The 21,784-nt window shown below is 40.0% G+C and overlaps 1 protein-coding gene across 9 annotated transcripts in view; it reads right to left on the bottom strand.

Moving 5' to 3' along the window:
* Nucleotides 1–252: 252 nt before the first annotated feature.
* Nucleotides 253–21,784, bottom strand: part of LOC107078496 (uncharacterized) — an 82,202-nt gene continuing 60,670 nt past the window's right edge. For all 9 annotated transcript variants that reach the window (XM_015356172.2, XM_069194436.1, XM_015356171.2 and 6 more), the window contains 14 exons: nt 21,112–21,377; nt 20,306–20,525; nt 20,025–20,205; nt 19,581–19,707; nt 15,996–16,070; nt 15,196–15,381; nt 13,598–13,872; nt 11,104–11,249; nt 10,149–10,233; nt 8,346–8,457; nt 4,525–4,665; nt 3,319–3,513; nt 2,298–2,439; nt 253–1,430 (listed from right to left, as the gene is read on the bottom strand). In XM_015356172.2, the coding sequence (XP_015211658.2) occupies nt 845–1,430; nt 2,298–2,439; nt 3,319–3,513; nt 4,525–4,665; nt 8,346–8,457; nt 10,149–10,233; nt 11,104–11,249; nt 13,598–13,872; nt 15,196–15,381; nt 15,996–16,070; nt 19,581–19,707; nt 20,025–20,205; nt 20,306–20,525; nt 21,112–21,377 (2,737 nt within the window). In that variant the 3' untranslated portion in view covers nt 253–844. The remainder of the gene's footprint in view (nt 1,431–2,297; nt 2,440–3,318; nt 3,514–4,524; nt 4,666–8,345; nt 8,458–10,148; nt 10,234–11,103; nt 11,250–13,597; nt 13,873–15,195; nt 15,382–15,995; nt 16,071–19,580; nt 19,708–20,024; nt 20,206–20,305; nt 20,526–21,111; nt 21,378–21,784) is intronic.

The raw sequence follows: 21,784 nt of genomic DNA on the forward strand, positions 1-21,784 counted from the left end.
CTTGAATAAAGCCAGGAGATTAAATTGATCAGTATGGAACCTTTCATGAAGTTTTGTGAAGATAAAGAACAAGAAGACATTTTTTAAGAAAGAAAATTGTGACCAATTGAGGAAAAAGAGGTCAAGCATGAATGTTGTCCAAAGGAATAGATACCATCCACAGCACAATGCCTTGCTGATATCCAATAAGAACCAGGTTTGAAATTCAGTGCATCACAATCAGTCATTAAAAAAAAAATCAATTTCTTGCAGTACTTTGAGCACAGTTTAATTTTTGTTTGGTGAATGGTATAGTTCCAAAGTTACAAATGGGTGGAACCTGATCCTATAGCCATGGTGAATGAATGCACAATTCAAATAACAATCTAAGCATGAGTTCTACTGTATTGTATCGATGGCGTATAGTTAAGGCCCATGCCATGTTACTGTTATGTTACTGTTAAAATGCTTATAAAAGCTGCACATACAGTACCTGTATACTGTATATCAATAAAAACAGAGTATACAACAGAGTTTTAGCACTCTGGATGAAATAAAAATTAAGATCTATCATCCAGGCAAAACCTGATCATAGGTTCTTGCCTGTTGACACAATTATTGTGGAATCTTGGTTTAGTTATACTACACATGACATTACACATTTAAAAACACAATTGTCAGATAAAAAGAGCTAAACCTACAGAAATCAATTGCCCAATAAAATATAAAATCAGTAACGGCACTGAACTTCAGTGCATTTTTAGTTACTCTGCACCCTGTATGATTTTCAGATGAAATAATAGATTGAACAACTCTTATATTTGTTCCTTTTATATACTTAAAAAGGTCTCTGATCATATAGGCACTACACAAACAGGAATAACTCCAGTTCCTTGGCATGGAGCTTCTGGGCTAAATTTTTAATTCGGCACAGGCGGGCATTCTCCACGTCCCCGGCATTGTACACCCTGTAGATGTGGTACCGATCCTTCTCCTTCAGCGCCAGGCTCAGCTCGTTGGCTGACAGGTGCAGCAGGCTTCTCTCTGCCTTCACGGTGGCCTTAACCTCGATGAAGACCACAGATGGGCCGTTGCTCGCGGTGCCGAAGGTGACTTTGAAATCGTACGGATGGCCGCTCTCTCCGTCTTGGTTGCTCCAGATGATGTCCACGGGCCCATCGGGGCTTCCACTGTCCTTCCAGTTCGTTAGGAAACTGTAGACATAGCGCTCCCCCCACTCTCCGACGGCCACAGAGCTCGTGCTCTCGTCCGGTAGAGCCACTGTCTTAGGCCTGGAAACAGTGTTGTCGATGACCAGGTCCTCCAGCATGGCCTGGTGTGGCTTCTCTTTGGCCCAGACTGGGCTGTCTAGGGGAATGGGTGGACGCTGGATGTCTGTGCCCTGGAATGTGGTAGAATCTGCTTCCAGCACTGGAGGGGGCTGGAGGCTCCTAAATGGATAGAGAGAGAGGGCAGAAATCAGCCAGCAGGAATAAAAACAATCTTTAGTAGAAATACTAAAGGGCCACAGTACCTCAGACTGCAACACCACCTGCTTGTTTAAACCATGCAATCCTGGTGAATGCGGAACAGAATACCTGGGCCCAGACTGGAATCTGTGACTTTCCCGAGACCATAAACCACAGGAGTAGCAATCTCTCACCCCCCATCTCCCCCACAAAGTACAAAGACATGGAGTTTATAATGAAGGGATGACAACAGCCAAGTTCAATCAACCATAACTGTCAGTGATTTCTAATCATTCCTGACATAACTGTCTCCCATAAAAAGCTATTAAAGCTAAAGAAATGCTATAAGTAATATATTCTCTCTCCCTTGCATACATCTTTTACATCTCTCCACAACCCCTCACTACATGTGGGGGTCCTAGCCCACTCGTCCTGTGACCAGGAGGTTGTCCCTCAGCCCAGCAGGTGAAGCAAAATTTACTGCGTCTGAAAGACTCTATAAACCTTTTTAATATGCTTAAATCTTGGGTGTTGTTATTCCTCTTATAGTCTTAAAACCTATAAAACTCAATCTTCTTTCAGAAGAATAAAACTCTGCACTACAAAAGTGTGAGATGAGAAAGAAATCTGAGATGAATGCTATTAAAGGCATGATATAGAAACATTAAAGTTTATTATTCCACATTAAGACGTGGCATAAATGACATATTGGTTCCACTTTTCAAATAAATAATTCAAACTGATTTAATAAAACTCAATAAATCACTCTGCAAAATACACAGGAGACCCAATCTTCTTTTGTTGGGCCAACAACAGAAGTCAAAAGCAGGATCGAAGCCCCATACTTACATGTTCGAAGGTTCTGAGGGGTTTGGTCCAGCAGCTACAGCGTCTTCAGCTACAGGCTGCCCAGAATCAGGACTGGTTCTGCTTTTGCCGGGTTTCGGTTGAGTGTCAACAGGCCTCTGCCCGCTTAATGCGCCATCAAGATCTAAAATTAAAGGGAAAAAAAAATCAATCTGAAGCTTTAGAATAAGCAGGCAAACCTCTCACTCCTGAAAGAAAAGTAGCTGTATTCACGCCCTTTTCAGGTCACAAATCTTTCTCTACTCATGAGCTGCTGTAATGGCTTCCTCAGGTGGAGGTCGTAGCTCTGCAGGGGTTTAGCTAGAGCAAATGCAAACCTATTTCTTTCAAATGCATGTTGAGCCAGACAGAACTATGTAAATCAGTAGCTACTTCCAATGACTGTTCCCTGTGTTTAAAGAGAGAAAGGAATTGATGGCACAAGTGGGAAATTCAAACTGCCAATACTGGCTTCTCAGTCTTGTCTTTCTGCTTTACTGTAGCTCTCAGCTACTCTGGTCACAGTTTAACTGCACAAATTAAAATTATTTCCAGTTCTGGACAAATCACAGGCCCCTATAGAACTTGTCATGAGCTTGTTCTCAGTGATTGAAGCTGACAGGATGGCTAACCTGTTAATGTCTCTAATTTTAGCTGTGAAAAGAGGGAACATCAGTATGCTGTACTTTCTAAGCTGCACAGTTTACTTTATTGTTAAAGCCAGCTGTTACCGTTAATAAGCCTCACTGGATAAGGACATAAGAAAGGTTACCAATGAGAAGAGGTCATTCAGACCATCTGGCTCATTTGGATACCTCTTTATCCACCTTTAACAAAATTTAATTTGACTAGAAATGCTGGATATTTTAGTAAAAGAACTGAACTGTGAGATTAGTAAAATGACAGTTTCTCCATTTGTTTCCCTAATGCACCTGTTTTAAGTCAATTCAAGTGCGGAAACCATATTTCTACAAACAGTACTGGTTCCAAGATAACAGGCAGAGAACACTGAAAGGAGACAAACCCAGAGGGTGCCATGCGGTGACTCCGCTGGGCTGGTCTCCATGGAGGTCTGGGTGCTTGTTCTCCTTCACTTCAGCTGCAGCCTCACTGGCCCTGGCCCCTTGGGTTTTAAAGCTCATAGCTGGGCCCCTTAGGTCTGAGGGGGAAGGTTCGGCTGGGGGGGGCCACATCTTCATCACTGCTTCTGCTGCCTGCCCTGCAAGCAACACAAACCAGACCACTTTCTGAAGCAGCTGCATTCACATCAGCAAGGCCCTGTCAGCAACTTTCACAACAATTCCCCACCCCAGCCGCATAAACACTCTTGAGGAAAGCACAGACACCCCTTCATATACTCCTAACACAGGAATTGTAAATGAAACTAAAAATCCTATCCAGTCTTTGGCAATGGAATATATAATCCTCTTGTAAACATCCTGTTATGAAAAGGTCTGCTGTTCAAATTTTGAGATTTATTTTGTAATGCATCTGCTTTTTATGCCAACTGTTATCAGAACATTTTTCTAACAATTCTTGCCAGTTAATAGACTGTACAAAGGCATTCAAAGGCCCACCTGCCTGCTCTGCTGGAGCACAGAGAAGACTGCCAGGAACACAGTTGCCCCTGGCAACTAGTGATCTCTGTATCAACAAAAATGGCAGCCCCGTGTTAAATGGCTACCCAGTCCTTATCAATCTTAGAAAGCAAATTGTGATGTTATAGCATCTCTAAAGCTAAATAAATCTAAGGCAGAAGTACAATTGGATGATCAAAATCTCATGTTTTAAAGAAATCTGACTCTTTCCTTCTGTTTAGCTCTTTAAGAAGTGTGAGTATTTTCAAGTGGCTAGCTGATGCAGTGTTCGTGTTACAATGTTCAACAACATCCAGCTGCACAAAAACACTTTGGCCAAGGTGCTTGTAGACAAGGCTCAACCCAAACCTTCTTGAAAGAGCAAATATGGAGCTGTTTCTCAGAGATAAAGAAACACAACTGATATTTAGACAGAGGAAGAGAATGGAAATTGGGACTAGGCTCCCTGACGGAAGTATCAGTTTCTAGTGACGGGCACCTAGGACAATGCTTTAAGCTGGATAACACCAAACAAGATTAAGTGCCAAATTCTTTCGGCGTGCAAGTTTTAGCCTCATGACTTGAAAGCTACTTGTGAAGCTAAGCATCTTTGAGCTGATCAACGTGCAGTCTCTAATCTACCCTGACCTTACCTGTGTAGTTGCTCGTGGCTCCATGCAAGGATGACTTTGGTGGCCAACATGCCAGTGTCTTCTCCCCGTCCTCAACACCCCCTCTCCTCTCCTCCTCTGTGGTGCTGGCTGACTTGCTGATGTGGTCTTCTGAATGGATTGCTGCAGGTGAGGCGAGGTGCACCGAAATAAACAGCAGAGAGACATACCGTCAACACTCCAGCTCTACAGCACCACGAACTACTCTCACCAAGACAAAATGCTGCTGCAGTCTCTCAGCACACCTGCATTCATTCATCATTTCTTAGGAAAAGACTAAAACATATGTTTACCTCTTTAGCCATCAAGATATTAGCCATACATTATAAAATGGGTTACAATAGCATTGTATAATTTTAGCATCATTGACAATTATATTCTAGCGGGACTTGGATGGCTAAAAATGACGTTTTTTTAACATTTATAATTCAGGAAAAGATGAACATACAGTACATAGAGATTCAGCAAGGATATTTCAACTCTCCCTTAGAATGGGACTTACAGACTTAAAAAAATGCAATTGTAGCATCAATTAGTAAAAACCTGAACCAGAAAATTAAAGACAAATCTCTTTTACATCCAGTCACTGGAAAAGTTATGGAAAAAACTGAGCAAAATAAGGAAAAATACTAAACACTGTCATTGGAACAGACAACTAACATGGATTTAGACAAGGAATGGATGGTTTAACTGACTTATAATAGTCCATCAAACAAGCCTTAGAACCTTTAACGCTTGGGCATATGATATGAGATTTTCAAACCTCTATTTTTGCAAATGTAAGCAGTGGAGTGCCAAAAGGATCTGTCTGAGGACTCTTGCACTCCCTGATCTATAGTATATTAATGATTTAGATTCTGATATGGTCAAATTTGTCAAATTTTCTACAAAAAATAGGGGAAGTGGCAAATAAAAGCAACAAATTACAATATATCAAACAAAATCATGGATATAAACTTGGCAAACGAATTTTAAGGATGATGAATGGCAAAGTGATCCACACAGCTAGTGGGAACATATTGAATGGGGCAGGTATACTTAAATCTGAAGTTGCTTTTAATCTGTCGAAATGATTAAATGGGCCAAATTCCATGAATAGTTCAGTTCAGTAATTAGGAGCTCTGGTAGACTGAAAATCAGTTCACCTTGTAGTTGTCAACGAGTGATGCTGAGCTAAATGTTTGGAATGGCCATTTCTGAGGAGCACTCCAGTGAGGTGTTTACAAATTGTTTGAAACATGCTGTTTTTTTTTAGGAAAAATAATTTCCAGCGTCATAATTAAGTAAGTAGGGGAGGCGTGGTGTGGAAGTGGTTAGCAAAGCAATGCTTGGGTTCAATTCCAGGGGTGGCATCTGCGTAGAGTTTGTGCGTACGCTCAGCATTTTCCTCTGGGTGCACCGGTTTCCTTCCACAGTCCAAACATATACTGGCAGGTTAATTGACTTCTGTAAAAACTGTCCATGATGTGGATATGTGCCTGTGTTTGTATCTGTCTGCCCTGCAATAGACTGGCATCCTATACTGCATGTATCCCAACCTTGTGCCCATTGCTTGCCAAGATAGGCATTTAGAAAATGGATGGATGGATAATTAAGTAAATAATTGGTACAATTAAGGGAATAGTTACAACTAAAAACAGAAGACACTGCAGTCCTGAGGACCAGAACTAGAAACATCCAGAATAAAGCCAGATACGTTGAACAACTGTACAGAATGACAATGCATGAACCTCACAAGAGGTGTAGTGCTATATTCTAAGTGGTTCTGTTAGTCCTGTGATGAAAGCTTTCACAAAAACCCAAGAAAGCTCTGCAGCCCAGTCTACAGCATGTTACAGGTCATTAACACAATGATGTGATACCGAATTTTACCACACTCAAAAGTCTCCACTGTAAAAAGGAAGGTTTTTTTCTTTGTACCACATGGCTTGAGATATAAATAACTTTAAGGCCCTCATCCTGATTCCAGATTCCAGTATGTATTTTCTAAGGGAGTGAGTAAATTCCCATGTCCCGTTCTGCATCTCCATAGTAGCAGAAACACGGGGCTTCTAGTTATTTGGCTCATTCCAATGCTCATTCGCACAGCACGGCAGCCAGACCTCATGTCGTGCTGCTTTCTGACAGATCGCAAAGTCCTGCTCAGCCTAGAAAACGAAGAGTCTGATCTTCCAGAATAATGGACAATGGGATGGCCTAGTTTTTGTGCAACAGTTTCTGATTCCTGTTTAGCTGAGAAGTGCTTAGAAATGGCACCTGCAGTGCTCATCAATCAGAGCAGATGGGGGATATGACTGATGGCGAGATGAAGGAAGAAGGAATGAAGCATCAGTCATTGTAATTTATTTATTTGTTCTGATCTAGAGTCATTAGCAGTTTTGATGATTAGCTCAGATGTTTTTCAATACATACCAAGGAGGCTGTAGACCAGTTAAGGGTAAGAGTTAAATGACCTGGAGTACAAGTGCTACCAACAATGGGGACTTTGCTCTTTTATCACTTTCCTGTGAATTGTACTAATTGTAGTAGAATTGCACCTTCGTTCACCTAAACTGAAACAAAACATAAGGCATCATTTTTGCACTAGCAAAATGTAATCTTCCCCTTCTTTGTTTATGAGCACAAACGGTGTCGAATGAAAGTGAAATTTAAGGTTACCTCATTCTCTAGCAGAATTATTTAGCGGCAGATTTTTTAGCAGCAATTCAGACCAGCCAGAAAATGTTGTAAATGTGCAGCTCAAAAGAAAAAAGAAAAAGAAGGCTATTTATTGCCTGGGGGGTTTACTGTGGTGTCACACAGCAAAGGCAAAGTTTAGCAAGACATCGAAAAATCAAATCACAGTAAAGCGTAACAGCGTGTGGGAAAGCTTGAGGAAATACAGTAATCACAAGGCTTAAACGAGAGGAAATGGTGAAAATACTATGTAAATATACACTGCTACTGGCAAAGCGCATCTTGGAGGTGTGGCCCAATCAGACAGTGTTAATAAGAAACACTGATGAAACCATCTTTGTGCAAAAAAGAGAGTAGGATTATCTGTATTAAGAGAAATTGGAAAGAAAAAAAGTCTTGTTTGTCAGTTGGATTTTGCTGTGTAATTACTAACCTGTCATGTTTAATACACCATCTCCAGAATTCAGACCTTACTTGTGAAAAGCTGAAGCAGTAGCTGCTTTGTAACTAATAAACTGGCTGCACCTCATTAGTTTTCCCTCCTTTCTTCTCTGCCAACTAGGAAAGCTGCATCATTCTAACTCGTAGACCCAGCGACAGCATCTCTTTCATGTTAAAAAGCCGAAGAGCTAACAAACCTGAATTATCATAAGCAGGATCCCTTGGGTGGATGTGCGAGTGCAGCGCACGGAGAAAACACTAATTAGGAAACGGTAGAGATAGCCAATGGCTGGGCTCAGCTCAGCCGCAGAAGGTGAACCCCTGACCTCGCTCATAAAAAACACTCTTGGGGGTGGCTAAGAGCAAAATCAGCCCAAACGAAAACAAACAAGTTAAGGGATATGACACAGTAGGGCTATGGACACAGACTGCAGATATATTATTCCAGCACCAGCGAGGCCAAGGGGAAAAAACACCAAAATGAAACTACCTGGGTCCTTTAATTGGGAAAACTAAGGGCATTAAAATTGCCTCTTTGTAAATAAAACAGACAATGTCCTCACAAGTTATCTGCAAGGGATTCTGAGATACACACAAAGGAGACCGAGATGACAATTTCCCAGCAAGTACAGCTCTTTCTTTCTGAAGGCTCTAGGAGGCTACAGAAAAACAAGGGTTCTGCTTACCTCTGGGCTCCAGCCTTATCTCCACAGGTTCTGGAACCTCCCATTTCTCCTCAGTGCTCGGAATTTCACGGATGTCTTCTGTTTTCAGGAATCTCGTCAACGCTGCTTCGTCCTGAAAGACACCATCGTAATAATTTGTGACCCACATAATCAGGGGACCCCAGAACAGACCCATGACTTACTGCACTATCTAATGGGAGAACTTGACTGTATTAAAATAAAGCGGAAGGACATTCTGATAATGTTTGCTATCAGAAATAATAATCCATGTTGCAGAGCAGAACAATGATCACTATTTGATTTTTTCCCATAAAACTTTATGTGGATTAATATTTAATTTAAAAAAGGGCAATTCAATTCACAGCTAGGGAAGATGAGATACTATAGCCCAGTTTGCTGTAATGTTATCCTTTAACAAACTACCCAGGTTAATAAGGCATTTCAAATAATTTGTATTCTTAATTTAGGGGATATCTTTATCTGCAGAGAATTAGAAACCATGAGTACTACAATATTAAACAGTAAAGAGGGACAGTGGAAAGAAATGAGGTGAAAATACAATAAAGGGAAATAATAACATGAACAAAATAAAGAGGCCAAAAATTAAAATATGAATCTCTAAAAGCACAATCCAGAAAAACTGCTGATAAATATATCTAATCTTCCCTGTTGTCATTAAACAGTACAGGACACCGTATTTTATATTAATTTCCCAGAAATCCCTAAATACTGTACCAGCCCACAGGATACGTGTCCGATTAATAAACCTAGCAGAGATATTATTATTATACTTATAAAATTATTTTGTCTGCAACTGTATTTCCATAACACAAAATTCTTAGATCTGTTACACACTCTCATGTGTAGAAGCGAACAGCTGTTGTAAGGGAAAATAAAATGCACAAAACACTTTTGTGGTCAACTTTGAGAAATCGTTACACAAACATCAGGAGCCATCTTTTAAGTTCGTTACTTGAAGTTTTGCCTGATTTCCTCTAATTACAGAGTTGTTTACCTAATTACCATTCCCTGTTAGAATGCATTGTTTGATCAATTCCCCTGAAATCCAATAATTAGATCCCTAGGTTCTTTCTTGAAAGCATACATGCAGAGGAACAACAATGCCAATGAGCTTGTGTTTGGTGTGTCGCAAGAAGACAGGCTACATATCAACAGTTTCCTGTGCAAGTTTTGAAAACTGCAACACAAGTGGGACCCAGCTGCCCACATGTCATCTGGGCCTGGAGCTACTCTCTCAGTGCTGTTTGGAGAGTAAAGGTATTCAGTGTTCTTAATCCCAGGAGAGAAATCCATTCGGTAGCTGTAGCCTCTGGTGGAATGACAGTTTCTATCATTTTTTACACCCGGTGCTGGATTTCGGGGCCCAAGTGAACTTTAGGACGTGTTATTGTTTGTCCCTATCTTCAACTTTTTTTTCGGACACTTTTTGCTGCTCATATTGTTTATTGCACTGTTCAGTAATTTTACTCCAAAATTGAGGCACATCAAAAGTTGTAAGATAACCTGTTCTTCTGTGCAAACTCTCTTAATTTAATCATTTAAAGTGCAATTAGAAGCATATCTGCAATCAACATTTAATGGTTCTTCTAACCCTAACCCTACTCTGGCCTGAAATTTGGACTCTTTCTGCTGCTCATATTTTACTGTAAATCATTTGTTTTAAGAATTCCTACTGAAGCCTACAGACATTGATGCCTTTTCAAAGATGCCTCCTAGCTTTTCTCCTTGGGGCTGTATAGACTCACAAAAGCCCACAGTTCCTTCAAATGCTCCAATACTCACATCCAGACAGGACATCAGCCCTTGCAGAAAGCGTTCCAGCTCCTTCATATACTTGTCCTTGGTACTGAAGAGCTTCACAATCTCTCTACAAAAAAAGAGGCTGTTTCACTTCTGCAAATTCACATGTACAGGGAGAGGCAAAACAAATCTACACTTTTTGCAGTGCCAAGAACACCAAAGAACAGGAATATAGAAATTAAGCAAAAACAGGAAAGGAAGACAACCAGAGGCAGCTGAACAAACCTTTAGAAACCTCACTTCTAAACTTGGGAAGTGGAACGTGTAGTTTTGGACCATAAAGCTGGAAATGCTAAAGATTAAAAATTGGCCCCTTGTCTCAACAGAGTCAAGGCTTTGACAGCTGCATGGCTTGAATATTACAGCAGCATTTTTGTAGCTGTTTACCCATGTACTGTAACTAACGGAATTTACCAAATCTTAGGCCTAGCATATAACAGGCCACAATTAATGTTTCATTCCTATCATACTGTATGTCACATCTGCATTTCTCTGCAAATTATTTTTCTCAAGACAATTATAAATCAGCACAAAGATATCTACAGCACTACCTAAAACCTGCTATAGAGAAAGTAATAATCTTTTGGCTCAATATGGGCAAGTAGGGATACTCCAGAACAGTGCAGGCAAGGTTTTGCTAGAAATAAATTTGCAAGCCTTACCAAAACATTGTGTGTTTCAGCTTAGTGTTTATTAAAATGTAACAAATTTATTCTGGGTTGATAATACACATTCCAGGGCTGGATCAATTCCATTCCCGTTGATTGAAATGGAGTTTTGTGAAGCACAAAAAGAGGAAGTCTTCATTACATTACTTTTGTGCAATCTATCAAGTTAGCATCCTCTTGCACCAAAGGTGAGACCCCCTGAGCAATATAATACAGCCAGTATAGACTATGTTACCTCTACTGTCAACACACAGCTTCACTTTTCTTACCTCCAAATATCCAGTGTGGAGGTGATGTGGTCTTTTTGGATATAAAGTTCTTTGTTGTCCTTTAAAAGGCATATCACATCCTCTCTTTCATACAAAGGCTCCTCATCAGGCAAGTTTAGCTGATACTGTATGTATAGTTTACCCACCTACATCATTACAGATCCAAAACAAAGAGAAGAGAAAAAAAGGTTTTATAGCTGATCCAAAACCTCTCTAGTAATGTATTCCTGTGCTCAGCTGCACTGCAATAAACCTGCCCTGTATACATGAGAAAAGCAGCTGATACCACTGGTTGTGTTATGCTTAAGAGAGACTACAATATGAATGGGACCTTTAATCACTGTTACCAAACAGTGGGTATCTTCATGAAATGGGCCACTCACAGTGGACTGATCTTTGTGAAAGAAGTTACATTTATCAAATATCCACAATTTCAATGAAAGGGGGGTCTCTCAGCCACGATTGAATTCCTACGGTGTTGGGAAGGATTTTGTTTCATCTGTCCAACTCAGTGTGCTTCTAAAAGATCAAAAGGATAGATAAAAGAACCTTTGCCAGCAGATTAAAAGCGTATATTATTAAAGCAGTGGTACCACATCTGATTAGTGTTTGCGTGAAAGGGGGCTGAGTCAGGTCGGTAATCACAGCCAGCAGGGCAAAAGGCCTTTCCTTCCTTGTCAAAGAAAGACACGGCTGGCCAGGGTTCGCAGCACAAAACATAATACCATGGAACAGTTTGTATCCACTAAACAGCAAAATTCTTAAAGGTTTATAAAAAAATAACTTACTAAGAAGAAAAAGAACGCTGGTGATTACAACAGCCTTTTGAGACTTCCGTACTTCAGCTGTTGTTTACTCTAACAATAAATACTTTATTTTGTTTACATCTTGTCATTACACTGCTATGAGTTTGGTGAAAACCAACACACTCGAGATCGTAAATATTGAAAAATGTAATGTTTCTTTGATGTGTGCAATGATGTTACAAGGAATCTAAAAAGTCTTGATTGAATTATTTTGATGTTGCTGACATTAAAGGGGTACTGTTTATCCCTTCCAAGACATTCCGTTTCTGATATCACAGTGACTATCTCATACACCCCTGAGAAGGAATTACTGAGCCTTCTTCCACATTAGTTTGACATTCTGGTAGAGGTTTTTCTCTGCACATCTGAGGGATAGTCATACAGAGTTTTCTGTGAACAGAGCCGTTTCTGTCTCAGAGTATACGTAGCTTAGACTTTTTTGATGTACATTAATTTTCCCACTTTACTACTCTGCTGGTATTTTGCAGATTCCAAAAGGCAAGGGAAGAGAAGAATTGATAGATTTCTTTTGCCAGACTCCAACGCGTTTGCACGCATCTGACACTGCTGTGCTGTAAAACTGAAGGGGCAGGAGGATAAGCAGCCACCTCCTGGAGAAACAGCTCTCGCTCTTACAGAGAGCGGAAGACACACGTGCTCTGAAAGGGTGGGCTGAATGTGTGCACGTGGAGAAGATAACGGCTTCACCTGGCCCGCTGCAACCACATTGCCACATCGCACGTTGCCTTGGTAATGTGCTGCAGTGTGAACACAGAGCGCAGAATATTTGTGTGCTGCGACACTCTAGAAGCTGACCACGGCTAATTCATATTCATCCCTTCATCTGTTCATTCATCGTTAAAGGCCTGCTTAACGTGGTGAAGGGTGCGGCAAGCTGAGCTGCTCTCAGACCCACAGGGCTCAAGGTGTGACAGAGAACCCACAGCCACTCTCCCCTTGACAGGACACCTGTCCATTGCAGGACCACAGAGCTAGGAATAATGTAGAGCAGACCATAAAACTCAAAAAGCGTGTCTCTGGAAGACAGGTGGACACTGGAAAACCTGGTAAGTACCCACAGGTCAACTCCTCACAGAGGTTAGTCTAGCCCAAAATCAAACCTGAGTCCCATGAGTGGTGAGGCAGCAGCTCTATTCATATTGAACGAAAGAGGTACAGTCTCTTGAAAACATGTGGAACATGTGATGGACACACACATAGTATATATGGATTCAACAACAAATCATTCTTCACACCAGTAATAAGTTCACTAAAATTACAGACCTTTTGCCCTTTGGCTGCTGCAAATATCAATGAAGTAGTTATACTTCAGATCACCCCATGTTGTTTATACTTATTATATCATATTTCACATCGCATGTCACCTCTGTGTCCAGAATTCGAAAGTATCACTGACATTTTAAGCTTTCAGCTTTAATTCATTTGCTGCGTTGCACACAGGAATTTAAAAAAAGGAAAAAAAAACATTTTCTTTTCTGAACCAGAAAAGAAAATATTTACCAGCTTTGCAATGATCTTCTGCTTATCAAGAACTAAACCTGAAGAATAAAAGAAGACCAGTATGTCTCACCTCCTGTCATCATTTGTACACAGATTTATAGTATTTGACCATGAAACCATGACTACTCACAAAATGCACAGATTTTTAAAAAGTAAGCAATCTTTACCTGACCAAAAGACAGTGCCTTGATTTGCTGAGCAATGTTTCTTTCCTGGAGGTCTTCATAAATGTTTCCAAGTTCGTCATGATAGTACAGAAATTTCTGAATGTAAGGCACCACCTTCCGGATCAGGGCCTGCACCGGGGGACAGGGTCTGTAGTTTTCAGTCTGGGCCTGGGTAGTCACGCACTCGGAGAGTTTCTTTATCCCACAGATTTCCAGGAAGAGAGCTCTGTCCTTCTCATTGAATGTCAAGTTCTTGTCATTCATAATCCTTTTCCCTGTGGGTAGTCAAAAAAAACCTTAATTCTGACTCAGAAAATTCAAAATAGTATTTACTAAAAAGTAATTACTTGAGCAGCACAATTTTGATGTTTGAATTTTTTCATTTTTTTTAAATTAGTCTCCAATTGCTTCACTTTGTAATCCCTCTCACTGCCCAGTTTAGAATTCTTAATTTATTAGCTTAAACAGCCAGGCGCACTGCTATGTTCCGGATGGCTAAATGAGGAAGCTGACAACACACACTGTCCTCCACAAGCTTGAGTAACCTCACTCTAACAACGGGACAGCTCTTGAATTATTTAGATTCCTGTTCATTCAATCTCGGAACCCCTGAATCTCAGAACCTCTGAACATTCCTCAAGACACATTCCTCTTTTTTCCAAGTTTTTTTATTTGATCTAATTAGGAATTTAATTTTTAGGTTTCTGGAAAATTATATTCTGAACTATGGCTTTTTGAATCAGCTTTCCACGTGTATGGTTGTGTTTTTCGAATTTCCCTGTCAATGTGCTGAAACCTTTTGGCAATGCTGCTGAAATAAAGTAAGCTATTGATAAAAGCAGTCCTGGGTTTCACCTGGGTTTGAGCCACACAAACTCTGGGTCCTGACAAGAGCAATAAATGGATATTGGCATACCCTTGGAAATACAGAATTGGCAATTATTTTTAAAAAGTGTGTTAACTTTAGCTTTTACTGGTTAGAGAGGATGACAGTTGAAACTAACACTGCAAGTATTTACACATTTAATGCTAAAACACGGAGGGGGATATTTTAAACTCTGAGAGAATATTTCGCTTTCCGCAGTCCATCTGCGTGTGAGGTGATATGGAAATGCATGCATAGAGGCCGAAAGCAAAATTTATAAGAGGCTGGCTGTACCAAGCAGCACAGGAAGAGAGGCTGTAATGTAAATAAGCACCATACAGTAATAATACTGTGACTGGCACAGCTGCACTTTAGGAGATTAAAAAACAAATCTTCCATCTTCTGACCTTAAGAAATCCGCAAGGAATTCAAGACAGAATATTAACTTGTCCTATTTAACATAAAAAAGCAAGCTCGGTCTCAATGTCTGTAAGCTATTTGGGGATTATTAATGCTTGGCTTCTAGTACATATACAAAACTGAGAGGAAAGATAACACCATTCACAGAGCTGTGCTATTTTTAATTCACTCTTTCACTAAGTGCAGATTATCTTACATCTGTTGGCCTGGCACAAATGAGCTAGAACGATAAAACTCATTAAGATAAAACTAGGTATCTCCTTATCCATTCATAAATTGTGTAGGCATCGGCTTCACTCTGTTTTAATTTTACCTTGCTTTAAGTCTGTTTTGGCCCTGGAAGGCTTCACCTCTGCAGGCGGAAGACTGAGCAGACACACTTGAGTGTGGGATTTGAAAACCTTTTCCAGAGTCTTGTTGTCTGGAATGAGAGGTCTTCTTGCCAGTGTCACCCAGCAGAGATCCTTGGTTGGAAAGACTTTCTTGTCACTTAACATTTCTACAAGCATAAAAGAAGAAAAGAAAAATGCTTATCCTTGAATTTCACATTACACAAGGAGCCATTAAGGAACTCAGTCTAAATGATCAATAACAGTTTACAACAATTCTTCTAAGAAAAAAGTTAGATTGTTGACCTATTTTTAAATAATGGGGAAAAAAGGAGGGATTTTCTATTAAAAAGGGAAATGTATACAACTTTTAATTTAGGTGTATCTACAGTACAGAACAGCTGATGTCACATGTGTGCTTTAAATATCCCTTCAGATACTGGGTTGTCAAGATTCATTTTGTCAATTGCATATTGATGGATGGCCAAAAATCTGGGCAATTAAAATGTCAAATAAAATGTGTACACTGTTTTTTAAACATTTCAAACACACAACTATAAGGTATAGGCCACATGATATTAGTCCATAAATCTGTTTAACACAGACTGAGGATGTGCAGAAAATTCTTCTAAAGAAGATCTTGCTCTGTTATCTCCCAATACATAAAAGTGAAGGTCAGGTGTCTGCAGCTTCTGCATCACAACTCCTTCTTTCTTTATCTGTCTATCTCCTGTTTGTTCTTGAAACAACCACTCTTAACCTCCAAGACTTCACCATTACTCACCTTTCAGAAAAACGCAGCGATTTCTGTCCATCTGAAGTTCGCTCTCCTGGTCCTCTGGGGTTTTACACTTGTCAGCTGGAAAAATAAAAAAAGATGATGTCTTGGATTCAAGTGACCTTCGATGTAAATCGATTAAATTAATCTGAGACTTCATCAGGGAAGCTCCTGTGTAGTTCGCTTCTAAAGCTGTGCAAATGCAATGTGAGAAGCCAGTTTGAATCTAGCCAGTTTGAATTGTCATTAACCAAACAGGCCAGAAGACCCCAGGCAGCTGTGCAATATCAGTCAAGCACTGACTGGGCTTGGCGAGTTCCCATTGCCCAAGGTGTCCTTTGGTTTGCCAAACAAAAGCAAATTACAGCAGATCACGCTGTGGCCTACCAGGTGCCTGTGAGCACATACAGTAGTGTTATCAGTGAGAGAGCTGCCAGTGTCTGTTTGGATGCCCTCTCTCTCCTGAGGGCCCTGGACACTTGAATTCTCTAAAGAAACAGATGAGCACATGTTTCAAAGGACATTGCATGTTGTGTTCTCTCCTGATAAGAAACTTGGTTACTTTAGAAGAATAAAAAACCACCCAGTACGCCTTCGCAAGCACAGGTTCTAAACAACTGGTTTAATCCAAGAATCTCATCAGGTCATCTTTGGAAGGAACCTGGCTTGGGAGGTATTTATTTTTGACACAGAACCTCAACACCTCTTTAAAGAAAAACTTCTCCTTTTCTCAGCACTGAGGTGTCCTGCACATAACCCAGAACTGTAAGGGAGCTTCTCTCCCAAAACCTGTCTCTAGAAGGCTAATTCTTAAAATTTATGCTTTTGTTCTTTCAGATTATACTTACATTATAAGGCCATATCAGTAAAACAGTAAAGACTGTGGACATGATTCCATGATGACCACAAAGGACAACAATGAAACTAAAACACAGAGTATCCTGCCTTGCTGTTTAGACAGTGATATACAACTGTCTCTTTCAAAAATAGCCGTTGAGAGGCACACTACCAAATGATGCAGACTAATTTGCTTTAACTTGTTTAATGGGGCATTGGGCATATACACTCTATAAAAGCCTTGTGGAAATATTTACCTAAAAGTGCTGTTTTAGAGATTGTGGGGGGAAATTGTTTTATTTCCAAAACTGCATTTACGAATTATGTTAAAAAAGTATATTCAATGACATGCAAGGATCATTCTGAAAGCAAAGATCTCTGCTGAAGATTCATACACAGCATATTTACATAATGAATAATGTTTCTTGCTTAAGACATTCTACACTTTTATGCTGTAATCTTAATAGCACTGAAACAAAGTCATATCTGACATAAATACATTCCAGAAAACAAAAGGCTCCCATTTATTCACATTCCCCTGTAGTGGGTATTTTGTTAATCATCCTCTGGCAGGGATTACTCTGACTAGATGTCTTCTGTCATGTGCAATGATGTTCTAGCACTTCAAAAGGGAAATTTATGATCATTCCTCCATGTACAATTGCTCTAAGTCCTTCAGACCCTTTGGTTTCCATTAGTGAACTGTCATCTTGAGTAAGAATCACAATTGTTCAACTGGATTGAAGTATGGAGGTTGAGATGGCCAGTCAAGAACATTTATTTTGTGGGCAATTATCCATTTTTTTCAATTTGTGTGCATGTGAATCATTGTCATGATGGAATGTGCATTACCAGAAAAGCTTTAGTTTCATGGCAGAGAGGGCCAGGTGTGGCCAAAATGTTCAAGTAGACGCTGGTGTTCAGATACGAAAGAATCCCTAAACAGAAAAGATCCCCCCTACAAAAGTTAACATTGCGTGTGAGTGTTTTTTCAACATGAGCTTCAACTTTTACATGAAACATAAGCTGATGAACATGTCCAAAACCTCCATTTTCATTTGATCTGACCATAAGACTTCCAAGTTTCAGTCTGCTCTTTTGTGGTTCTCTCTGACTCTCTGACCTTAACCATGAGGCTCCTGCTACTACTGAATATTTCTTGAGTGTTACAGTATGTCCCTTTATACTCCAAGGAAACAAGAAACTTTAAGAGGGCTCTATATAGTTCTGGCTGCTTCCATTGCATTTCCAGAGGGTGGAATGCTACTGCAATTTGTTGTTGTTTTAATTTTTTTTAAAGCAATAAATGTGACCCTCTTATATTTATGTTATGACAAATATGACTTTGCTCTCTGCAATATTATTTTGAATACAACAGAACATTATTAGAATGTTCTAAATGAAACACATTATCCAGTACATAACTCAATAACATGCTATAAGATGGTTTTTGTTCTGATTTGATCAGGGGTATGAATACATCTGAAGGGCACTGTATATGCTTATACTTACACACAATTGTTAGAAACCACAGCTTTTATGGAATCCCTTCATACTAAAACATGGATTTCTTGTATTACCATAAATATTTAATACATTCTTAAAATTCCTAGGTTCACCTTCTTGCTGTAACATGCATGAAATGAACGGGTTATATAGTGATATAACAGTATTTGATAAGTTGATATTATTCTCTGATCTAAGCAGCATAGTGACTTCGACCCCATAAGACAGATGCAAATGTCTAAATCCCCCAATAAAGAAGACCATGACAGCAGGATACACATAATACCGAATTATCTTTGTGGTAAAGAAGTGTTTATTTCTTTAAAAAAAAATGGAATTGTAGCCAATGCAAGAACTAGTTTAGGATAACAAATGAAGCATTAATGTATTATGTTTAAGAGTGTGGTCTGTATAACTAACAATTCTACTTTATATTGCCATTGTCATGTGACCTAGTATTATGGCACTATTTTCAGTGACACAGACAGTTAAGCCACACCTTTCACACATGCTATGATAGAAACATACCTCATATCCTCAATGACTGACTGGATCATGTTGGATCGTTCTAAACTGTGAGTGCAACTGATTGTGCAAATACTACCTACTTAAGAAGAATGTACAGCAGTACAACTGGACATAGAATTGCTCTATTTTGGAATATCTTGCAATTTTTCCTTTATGTACTTTTTTAGAGCCTGACAGGAAAACATACTCAGCTGTGAGAGCTGTTCTATGTTTGGGAGGGCAGGGCACATGGTTGCTGTCACTCTACATAGGACACCAGTGATTTCAGCCACCTCACAAGACGATAGAAGATCATTTTGTAGTGACATAGAAAGCTGAAATCACAAGTAAAAGCCACACTCTTTCTACCACAGATGAACACCAAGGATTAGGAAGGACAGAAACGATGCGGACATGGCATTTGGTTATCTGTAAACCGTGCCAATGCAACATGTTACTGTTGCAGCTTTTTGTCAGTCCATGTTGAGCTGCAGATTTATGCTTTGTGTTAACTCACAGGGGACTCCAGCCCTCTCCCTGGAGCAGTAATTTATGACAGCCATGACAGAGTCGCAGTGCGATTGCACCAGGATGGTAGCGACTGTAATTTCCCTCTTACTTATTCTGCAGTGACTGAATGGATTAAATAAACCTCAGAGGCCTACAGTATGTCACGGGCCAGTCAGAAGAGAAAGCACTGGCTTGCGAGATTCCACAGCGTTTATTCATTATATAACTCACCTAGTTTTGCATAAATGATGGAAACATCCTGCAGAATTTCTGCAGTGGGCAGTAACTTCGGGCTGCAAATTAGCTCCAGAAGGTCCACATACTGTTTCATTGAAGGATTGGGTTCCACATCTAAACACTAGAGGCAAGCAAATCGGCAATTGGAAAAGTTATGTTTACTTTTAAAATGTACCCGATGCAATCTGTCTCTACTTTGTGCACACAGTGAAACACAACCCTCTGTAGTGTCTTCCATGTGTCCTTAGGCTCATGCACGAATTTAAGAGAAGCAGCGCTCACCTATCCCTTGCTTGACTAAGATATAGACTTATCACTCCATTCTGTCACAGGCCAAAACTTTAAAAGACTTTAAACCAGGGAAAATTGATCATTAAAAATGTATACACATGTATAGAGGGTTATTGGCTTATATCCAAGCAATGAGATGCCTCGCACCTTACAGAATAAATCCTTCATGTTCTGTAATTGGCCGTAAAATGGAGCCAGAATGCGTGGCTCCTGCACACAACCATCTGACTTTCGGATCTGATCCTTGTACCGCAGGAACATTTCGGTAGGATCATTCCAGCAGACTTCCTTTTTCAAGTAGAACCTCCCAGAGCACATTTCTTCCGTTCTATAATTCAAGAGGAGACAGCTAAGTTAATTACCTGAGTAAAATATGTGGAATTTCAAAACATGGAATTATTAACAAGAAGGAAGCTAATGCACCATACCTTTCATAGGCTATGAAAACAGCAGGCGTGTGCAGAAACAAGTCTTTTAGCTGAGTCGGATTGCAGTTTTCGTAGAGGTACGTGTAGACATTGTGCAAGTGCTGTACACTGGTTGTAAAATCAGCTCCTTCGATTTCTTCAGATGAGCCACCCGATTTCTTTGTGCACCACGACTTCAAGTGCGTGATCACTTCTTCAATGGAAACAGAATGTTTCATTCCTGGCAGAACACAAACGTTGTGCAAAAGAAGTCAAAAGCTGCCACCAGTACATAACAGATCAGAAAAAGACATTCAAAATGCTGTGAGTCGACCAAAGTTCATGTTTCAGAATCATCAGTAATAAAAACCAGAAACGCTGACAGCTGTAAGCAGCATATAATCCAAGGGGACACTGAGAGGAAGTGCATTTAGAACTGAAAATATGAGGCAATTCTGTGCACAGATAATTTTGGGGAGGTGTGAAGTGTGTTGAAGCTGAGGCCTCAGAAACTTCTGAGAAATATTTCAATTCTGATTGTCAAATCAATAAGTTACTAAAACAAACAATCAAGATGGTGAATGGCCTACTCCCATTTGTAACTTATGTTACTATAATCTTAACACTCGGTAATGCACAAGGCCAGGATGTGTTAGTTGTCAAAATCTCACACTTCTTACTTACCATTATTACAATGACTCAACCAATAATTTAACTTTCAGTCTAATTTTTGGTTCAAAGTTCACCTAGAGCTGAAAGGCAGCAGTTGTATTGCTTTTGCCTACCTAAGAGCACTCGTTAGTTATGAATAAAGAAATAGGTCTTACCAATTGAGTTAGTAAATTCACTGGGACTCATGTCAACATAATTGACATGAACTCCCAAGAGACTGAAGACCCCGGGAGAATACAGGTACACCTTGCTAGGGCACATGTACTCCACAGTGTGCTGATCATAGCTGTCCAGGTCTGCTCTGAACGCTGGAACCCAAGGCAATGTGGTCAGGTAATGGGTGAAAGAGGACCTGGCATCTTTCAGCTTGTGTCCCTGGCTGTTAAACACCTGAGCCTGCTTGTACCGAGAGTAGTGGTCCCTGTAACGACACAATCAAAGCACATTCCATTTTCTTCAGTTCTGACAGTTAATCTGATGCTTAAGATAAGATATGAACAAAGATAAATGAGATTACTACAGAATCGGCAGCAACTGTATAGTGGGCTGAATTGAAAAAAAAATGGTGCACGATTTATGGCAGTTAAAATATAACACAAAACAACCCTTTGATCACATACTGGGGTAACAGGAATGAAAAATGAGAGCAAGTGATGAGATGGCATGGCAATATTCTTCATTGTTTCAAAAATAAAAAGCAACAAAGTTTTTCAAAACAAGTCACTGTGAACTCCCTGGGCTGTTGTCCTGCGGTGTCTTTGTGGCTCACTGACCAGTATCTCTTTCTTTCATTCAGCCATGGGGCTTTCCTGCAGAGCCCTAGTGTGT

The sequence above is a fragment of the Lepisosteus oculatus genome, chromosome 9 (assembly GCF_040954835.1).
Source record: "Lepisosteus oculatus isolate fLepOcu1 chromosome 9, fLepOcu1.hap2, whole genome shotgun sequence".
Classification (NCBI taxonomy): Eukaryota; Metazoa; Chordata; class Actinopteri; order Semionotiformes; family Lepisosteidae; genus Lepisosteus; species Lepisosteus oculatus.